The sequence below is a fragment of the Drosophila gunungcola genome, chromosome 3R (assembly GCF_025200985.1).
Source record: "Drosophila gunungcola strain Sukarami chromosome 3R, Dgunungcola_SK_2, whole genome shotgun sequence".
Lineage (NCBI taxonomy): Eukaryota > Metazoa > Arthropoda > Insecta > Diptera > Drosophilidae > Drosophila > Drosophila gunungcola.
In genome coordinates, this window is record NC_069139.1 from 1351428 (window position 1) to 1360049 (window position 8622).

At 41.9% G+C, this 8622-nt stretch overlaps 1 protein-coding gene across 2 annotated transcripts; it reads right to left on the reverse strand.

Annotated features, from left to right (window-relative positions):
• Window positions 1-1751: 1751 nt before the first annotated feature.
• On the reverse strand, window positions 1752-7542 carry LOC128252807 (uncharacterized). Of its 2 annotated transcripts, none has more exons than XM_052980897.1 (4): window positions 7057-7542; window positions 4219-4791; window positions 2405-3547; window positions 1752-2039 (listed from the first exon to the last, which is right to left on the reverse strand). In XM_052980897.1, exons 1-4 carry the CDS (start codon window positions 7060-7062, stop codon window positions 1878-1880), a joined length of 1884 nt encoding a protein of 627 aa, XP_052836857.1. In that variant the 5' UTR covers window positions 7063-7542; the 3' UTR covers window positions 1752-1877. The 2 variants fall into 2 exon arrangements, with proteins under 2 accessions (XP_052836857.1, XP_052836855.1); XM_052980895.1 differs by having other exon boundaries at window positions 2405-3808; window positions 7057-7533.
• Window positions 7543-8622: the final 1080 nt, after the last annotated feature.

An 8622-nucleotide genomic window follows, 5' to 3' on the forward strand; every position in this document is an offset into this window, starting at 1 on the left:
TTTTCGGATATTAATTAAGAAGTTATATCGTAAAAATAAAACGCTTAAAAATTCAAAACAATGTTTAAATGCTGATTTTTAGAGGCTTAAGCCACAAGACTTTCAAGATACACCACTTTAAAATCGGAAGCCTGAAAGAAAAGTAATGGATTTAGAACTGTAGGTTTTTGGCCACTTTTCCGCAAGGACGATTTTTTTGGAGATTTAGAAAGGGGTTACATCATAAAAATTACAAAAAATCGGTCCGAAATTACAAACCAAGTTTTAATTGCAGATTTTTAGAGAACTAAGCCAGAAGACTTTTAAGATATGCCACTGCGAAATTGCATGCTTGAAAGAAAAGTTATGGATTTGGAACTGAAGGCTTTTGGTTGCTTTTCTGCAATGCTATTTTTCGGATATTAATTAAGAAGTTATATCGTAAAAATAAAACGTTAAAAAATTCAAAACAATGTTTAAATTCTGATTTTTAGAGGCTTAAGCCACAAGACTTTCAAGATACACCACTTTAAACTCGGAAGCCTGAAAGAAAAGTAATGGACTTAGAATTGTTGGTTTTTGGCCACTTTTCCGCAAGGACATTTTTTTTGGAGATTTAGAAAGGGGTTGCATCATAAAAATGTTAAAATATCGGCCCGAAATTACAAACAAAGTTTTAAATGCAGATTTTTAGAGAACTAAGCCAGAAGACTTTTAAGATATGCCACTGCGAAATTGCATGCTTGAAAGAAAAGTTATGAATTTAGAACTGAAGGCTTTTGGTTGCTATTCTGCAATGCTATTTTTCGGATATTAATTAAGAAGTTATATCGTAAAAATAAAACGCTTAAAAATTCAAAACAATGTTTAAATGCTGATTTTTAGAGGCTTAAGCCACAAGACTTTCAAGATACACCAATTTGAAATCGGAAGCCTGAAAGAAAAGAAATGGACTTAGAATTGTAGGATTTTGGCCACTTTTCCGCAAGGACGATTTTTTTGGAGATTTAGAAAGGGGTTACATCATAAAAATTACAAAAAATCGGTCCGAAATTACAAACCAAGTTTTAATTGCAGATTTTTAGAGAACTAAGCCAGAAGACTTTTAAGATATGCCACTGCGAAATTGCATGCTTGAAAGAAAAGTTATGAATTTAGAACTGAAGGCTTTTGGTTGCTATTCTGCAATGCTATTTTTCGGATATTAATTAAGAAGTTATATCGTAAAAATAAAACGCTTAAAAATTCAAAACAATGTTTAAATGCTGATTTTTAGAGGCTTAAGCCACAAGACTTTCAAGATACACCAATTTGAAATCGGAAGCCTGAAAGAAAAGAAATGGACTTAGAATTGTAGGATTTTGGCCACTTTTCCGCAAGGACGATTTTTTTGGAGATTTAGAAAGGGGTTACATCATAAAAATTAGAAAAAAACGGTCCGAAATTACAAACCAAGTTTTAAACGCTGATTCTTAGAGAACTAAGCCAGAAGACTTTTAAGATGTGCCACTGCGAAATTGCATGCTTGAAAGAAAAGTTATGGATTTAGAACTGAAGGGTTTTGGTTACATTTCTGCAATGCTATTTTTCGGATATTAATTAAAATTCAAAACAATATTTAAATGAGGATTCATAGAGGCTTAAGCCACAAGACTTTCAAGATATACCACTTTGAAATCGGAAGCCTGAAAGAAAAGTAATGGATTTAGAACTGTAGGTTTTTGGTCACTAAAACTAAAATATAAATAAATTATAAATGAAACACGTTACGAAAATTTGAATAAATTAATGATTATATTTATTAAACTACCGGACTGCTCGCTACATGAATGCGTTTTTACAAATGAGTGTGTAAATAAATATTTTTGAACAGCGTCGAAGACTTAAGTGTGCCTTAACTAATTACTGCTGGCCGTGAGATGCTGGCCGGCCACTTCGACGGAGGTGGAGACCTCGAACAAATCTTTGGCTGACTCCTCGCTGTCGCTCTCGATCAGATCCTTGCTGGGCACGTCCTCCACGGTGCCCTTCTTCACGTCATCCGATCGCTTTTGCAGCCGCTGTGGTGGAAAAAATACACAATAAGTTTTTTATGGCGATTTGGGTTACATTTTATAGAAGTATAAGCTCTATTTAAAAAAAAACCGAATAAGAATATTTTATGACTCTCTAAAACCTTAAGAATAAATAATATTTGGGCACCTAAAACTTGTTTCCTCCAGAGGTTTTTGATTGTTTTATAAGAGTTCTTCCAGTATTTAAATAGTTTTCTGTTGGAATTAAATATACCTTTTATTAATAAATGTTAACGTTAGCCTTTTAAATTTAAATACAAAGTTTACCTCGGCGGTAGTTGCATTTTAATTAAATAAATGACATATACATACTTAATCTCTACTTGGTAAACAATTTGTAATGGACTTACCGATTCGGAAGCCTCCTCGTCGGGCACAAAGATGCGAAGCGGCGTGTTAGGGCCCAATTGCTGCTGCACCAATCGCTGGTGCTCCTCAAAGGCACTTGCTGCTGGATCCTGGGCAACCTGCTGCTGCTGTTGCAATTGCTGCTGCTGTTGATGTTGCACTGGCTGCAACTGCTGCTGCGGGTGATGCTGCACCGGCTGTTGCAGCTGCTGGTGCTGCTGCTGCAGTTGCAGAAGTTGCAATTGTTGCTGCTGGTGTTGCTGCTGCAAGTGTTGCTCCTGTGCCTGGGCCTGCAACTCCTCGAATTGCTGCTGCTGCTGCTGATACTGCGCCTGAGCCCTCAGCTCCTCCAGATGCAGTTGATGTTGCTGCTGTTGCTCCTGCGCCTGAGCCTTGAGTTCATCCAGATGCAATTGCTGCTGCCTCTGCAGCTCAGTGGCTGCGTGTTCTGTTTCCAGTTGCTGGCGGCGTGATTCCTCCTCTGCGTAGGCCTGCAGCAATTGCGAGGAGTCGTGCGTGTGGCCATAGAAGTTGGAGACCACGAATCCTCCCTCTGGAATGGACGCAGTGACGGCAGAAGCCACATTGGGCAGGTGGAAGGAGGCCGTCTCGTAGCCACTCTCGCCATGACTGCCCAGCGCGGGAGCAGCAATCAGGGCAGCATATTGCGGTGCCGCATCCAGCACGGGGTGGATGTTATGATGCGGATCCTTGGCCGCCTGAAGGATCTGCCCATTGCTGGCCACCTCCTGGGTGAGATCGGCATTGACGTAGCCCGACTCCACCACCGGTTCCGAGCTGGGCTTGAAGAGTTGCTGCTGGTGGGCGGAGTACAGCTGGTTGGATTGCGTCACCAGGTAGGTGGGATTGTAGATGGGGATGTGGGCAGCCGGAATGGCTGCGAGGAAGCTTTGACTTTGAACCGCCGCCGCTGCCGGCTGGGCATACTGAATGGGATAGATCTCGGGCGCCGTCTGGGCCGCCGCCTGGGCCCCAACAATCTGGACCAGCGGTTGGGCGGGCAAATGGTTGCTCTGGACATCGGCGGGCAGCGGCTTGTTATTACTTGGCGTGTTAAACGACTCCGTGGCCGGACGGATCTTGGTGGTGGGCAGCGAGGGATCCGGATCTGGGGCAAAGAGTTTCTGCGAACCCGAAATGGGATCGCGGATGGTTTGGTCATTGGTCTCGTCCTCATGCACACTGTACTTCGGTGGCAAGTATGTCTGGGGACGGATGGGGGCCGATGCTGAGGGCGGGATCTGGGAGGGGGGCGTGTACAGGTAGGAGGACGCGTCCTGGAGGTGACCCTCCTCCACATCCAGGTGGTTGTCGGCCAGGTTCGGTGCGGGAACCGTGTAAATGGGTGCAAAGTGCTCGGTGTTGAAGTTGTTGTGCGTGTCCAGCTGTGGGGGATTTGGCATGTTTGGGTTTATGTTATTTGTTTGTACTGTACTGTGTAATGAAGTGAGTGTGAAGTGCACATTTTTAGCTATGATCAAGGATCGCTTGGTTTTGAACTGATTTCACTTAGTTATTTAAATATGACTAAGTACGTTTTCTTAAACTTTTTTACGAATTATTAATGCTAATCTTATTTTGAACACTTATGGAGTAAATGGCTTACTGGAATTTAAGCATCATTAAAATATAATGAAAAAAAAGCATGATGAAACCTTTTAAGAAAATCTGTAATAAAGTTTTCTTTGTGTACTTTAAATGTCTTTAAGGTTATTAAGTAAAACCATTTGATTTAAAAACCCGAAGTCTAAGGAAATCAATGCCCCGCAAAGGATCTCTTCTATGCCCAACTTACCGGCAGATTCTGGAGTTCACTGTAGCTCACGGCTGGCTTCTCGTACTTGAAGGGTTTGTCGTAGCCAAAAGTGGGTTTCGCCTTGGGCTTCACGTTGTTCAGCTTGATCTTCAGGGGTTTTCGCAGCGAGGCTACAGCGGGTTTCAGGTACACTGGAGAAGGACCATTCAGCTTGATCGGCGTATGACGTGGAGGTCCGCGGAGGTGTTGATGCTGGTACTGAAGCTGGTGCTGTGGCACATGGATCAAGGGATGCGAGTGGAGGTGGGCGTGCGAGTGGGCGTGTGACAGGACATGTGGATGAACGGAGTGCGGATGGGCCAAGTGGGCGGCATGGCTGTGGGCGGCATGGCTGTGGGCGTGGGCGGGGCCATGGCCTGGACGACCCTTGAGAACCAGCGGCACTGGCTGATCGCTGCGTATTTGGACGACCAGGGTGCGCGGCTTTCCCGGCGGACCGGCACCTACTCCTGCGCCGGCGGATGCACGACTCTTGGGTGGCCAGTTGGTGAAAACCAGAGGACGCTGCTCACAGTTGGCCAGCGCCAGAATCAGGGCCAGCAGCAGGAATGGCTGTTTAATGTCAAAGACCATTAAATCAAAAACTTAATTAAGTACGACGCTTAATTCGAACAAAAAGTGCCGAAAGAAATGTTAACTTTCTAAGCGGGGAGGGTCGTGTGTAATCGCTGGACAGCAACAAAACTGTAATGGCCTTAATTTCAAACAAATTGGCGGTTTTCTAAAATTTTATCACGTCGCCTGCCGCTGACTACTTAACCAAAGCTGCTTAAGCAAACGAGCCAGCAAAGTATTTATATACATTTACACGGGTATGCCATGTGCCATATGCCATAATACCATTGCCCATACCATTTTCCCCGCTTCGATGGCTGATTAAACTTTCAGTCCGCAATGCCGTAGAATGAAAGTGAAAAGTCAAATACCGAATATCGAAATGTCTTCGTTCTGTAATTGTTGCTGTTACTGTCAAGTTGTTTACGTCTTTGGCGGGTATTATGTTTTGCTGACTCTCTTTGTAACACATTCATTATGGGGCGCTTTTATTGAATTCGAAAATATATAGAGTTTATACAGTAATTGGAAAATCAAAAATATACATTTTAATGCATAAGCACTAATTCAAATTGATTAAATATTACTGAGTTGTAAATTGAATTAAAAAATGCATTTAGGGCAATTATTTTTTATGTTTAAAAGTTTAAAGTGAAAGTAATTTATAAAATAATGTTGGCATAAAATTGTATTGTTCGTTTAAGTGTTCAAACGAATAATTGAACAAATCTATTTTAATTAGTTGGGCATTAATTCATTTTGTTAAGCCCTCAATATTTTTAAGCCTAGATTTGAACTTATCAAAATCCTTATTACATTCCAACAGTCTTAATAAAAAATAAAGTGTGTTGAAGTAAAAGTATTATGTTATTATTATATTTAAAAAATTTAACTTTTTGTGGACAGTTGCTAATGAAAATAAATCGAACTTTACTGAATTGGATATTTCATCATTTCACAAAAATATATTCCTTAGGATAATTTTTTTTTTTTTTTAAATTAAGTGCGTTAAAGAAGAAGTAGTATAATTTTCTTTCTTGGTAAGTTAACAAGGTATCTGCATTCATGGCCATTCCCCGATTACTAGCAAAGAAATATATTATCTGTGTGAGTTGTCGAAACACGCATAAGATTAATGAATATTCGTTGATCTAGAGTAATCCGATAAAAGTGGAGTGCGCAGCTCTCTGCATGGCTGCTCGGGGTCTTGGTCGATCGAAGGGGAAGTCGGTAATTTGAGGCGGCCACTGGACAAGGCAATTTCACCTGGGCAGCCCCACCGAACTAACGAACCAACGAACCATCAAACCACTGAAACGGCGGCAATGACAATGGCAATGCAATGCGGTATGGTGTGCCGTTAGAGCCAGACGTCAATCATCGGGTGAAATGCCTAAGCGGCTCCAATACGTATAGTTATTGATTACGTGCTGCGTTTGCTTAAACGCAACGCAACTGCAGTGGACCGCCGTAATTGCTGCCAAATTGGTGGCTTGCTGTTTATGGAGTGGTTAGTTAGTTTGTCGCCTTTGCAATATGCATAATCGAATGCAAATACCAGTGCCGCCTGAGTGGTGAATGAACTTAGCAGGAGACGGATGCAATGAAACCCCCAATGGAATCTGCGTTACTTTGGGTTGGGCCAAAGGAGACCAATGAACTTGACAAAGGATTTGCCTAACGGCCTAAGCGGAACTATTGATCAGCGGCCTGTCACCGCCATGCCATGGCCATAAACTACGGTGTGGTTAACCCAAATTGCAACTCGAAATGCAACTTTTATTTTAGCGGCAGGCATTTTATTTTCAAGCCCGCTGCACATTGAGGCAAATGCAGGCGCGCAGCCAGTGCAATTGGTGCACGTAAAGCCATCCATTGTCTGGATCTTGGCGAAACTTGGCGCATCAAGTGCTCCCATTGCGAATGAAAGTACTCGCTTTGCTGCCTGCCACCTAACAATTTGTCAAATATTCCAACGACGACTTCCAATTCAATTGAATTGAAGATGCATTGTGTAGCGGTTGTAATTGGATTTCCAGGTGAAGGTGAATTCAAATTTAAATCTAAATCTGCCTTCGACTCTGGAGTCGTTGATCGCAAAGCAAAAGAAATGCCAATACCATAGCCAATGCCTATGCCTATGCATTTGCATTGAAATTAAAGCCTATCCATTATTTTGTATGTTGTGCGCAGTGAGAGGCTTTTTAATAACCGCTAATTGTGGCCAACAAACTCAACGCAATCTCGGCGTGAATCACTTACCCTCATCTTGCTGGGATTTGTAAAGATCTGAAGATTTTCGTTGCGTTAATTGTAACTGTTGGCCTGCAGAAAGAAAGCTCTCTGGACAAATGTCGAGCGACTTTTGGCTTCTGCAGCTACTCGAGCAGCAAATAGATGAAGATCAAAATGGCAATTAGGTATACAATCACATCAATTAACTTCATGTCAGCGAGCGCCGCAGCGCTTTCTTCGTTTTTAAGCTGCACGCACAGAAAAGTCGAAAGAAGAGAAATTAAAATTGGGAGCAGCGACGTCCGCACCTGTTCAAGTCGCGTAGACAACTGAGTGTAAGTTGGTCGACGCCAATGGACAAAAACCATGTGCCGATCCGCTGGAGCTCCACTGGAATGCTACGACGACTCGTATTGGAAGTAGCACCGCAAAGAAAGTGGTCGGATTTTCTTGGCTCTGGCGCCGAAAAACAAGTTTGCAACGGACAAAGCGCAGCACGCGACCAGCAGCAACATGAATGCCAGCAAGTGGCCGATTAATCGCAACGAAAGTGTTTTGCCATTGACTGTTCTTGGCCTGCGAAAGAAAAGCCAGAAAAAGAGAAACAAAAGGAAAGAAAAAAACGGCGCAAAACAAAAGACTTAGGCAGCGAACTTGTTGTCTCGCGTCAGCAGCAGTCGCTCTTTACCTTAAAAAGCAATGCGGACCAGGCGCCCATGAACGAGAGTTGGCCAAAACGCCGCTGTGGAGCCATGCCACTGCCTGCCACCTGTTGGCATTACTTGTTGCAGAGACAGCAAACAGGAGCAATGCCGCAGATTGACATTACGAAATGCGGCAGGCACAGTGGACGATGACAATGGTTAACTGCCGCAAAAGAAGAGAACATTTGCGAAATGCTTAAAGGGCTTAAGTTGGGGAATTATTAAGCTTTCGTTTCGAATTTTAACTCCTGTGCTTGAAGTGTCTTACCTAATTCTTATTTTCAAGTATAAAGTCCATATTTCCCTCATTTTTCATAGTCAAGCAGTGTAAGCCCAATCTGATATGCTCGCCACCTTTTCGGTAAATCGAAGGCCCTTCGATGATAATAGGCCATGCTTATGAAATGCTCCCCAGCTTATAATAATTGGCGGCACTTTATGCAGGGCGCGATGTCCAATTTCTAAACGCAATTGGTCATTGGAATTTTATGGCGTTCGGGCCTGCCTTTTTTTGGGTCAGTATTGGGCGGCCCAAACCTGAGGGTCTTAAATCAAAATTTCACTTTCATAAAGCTGTCAATTTGTTTTTTGGTGGTAATTTCTTTGCTATTTTTTTCAGTATTTATATTTTATTTTGAAATATTATTTTTAACAAGGTTTTTTAAACATTAACAACATAATATTATTATTATACCTTTTATTTCATACATTTATCATTTCTTTTTTTCGGTTGCGTTTTAGACAAATTTTTAAAATATGCATTTTTAGCTTTTTAATTTGTTATTTAAAATTTTAATTATTTCTTGTTGTTTTTGCCTTTTCGAGGCCGCTTTAAACTAAACTAATTTGTCATTTTATGCTTTCTGCTCTGATTTCGGTTTAATTTAAT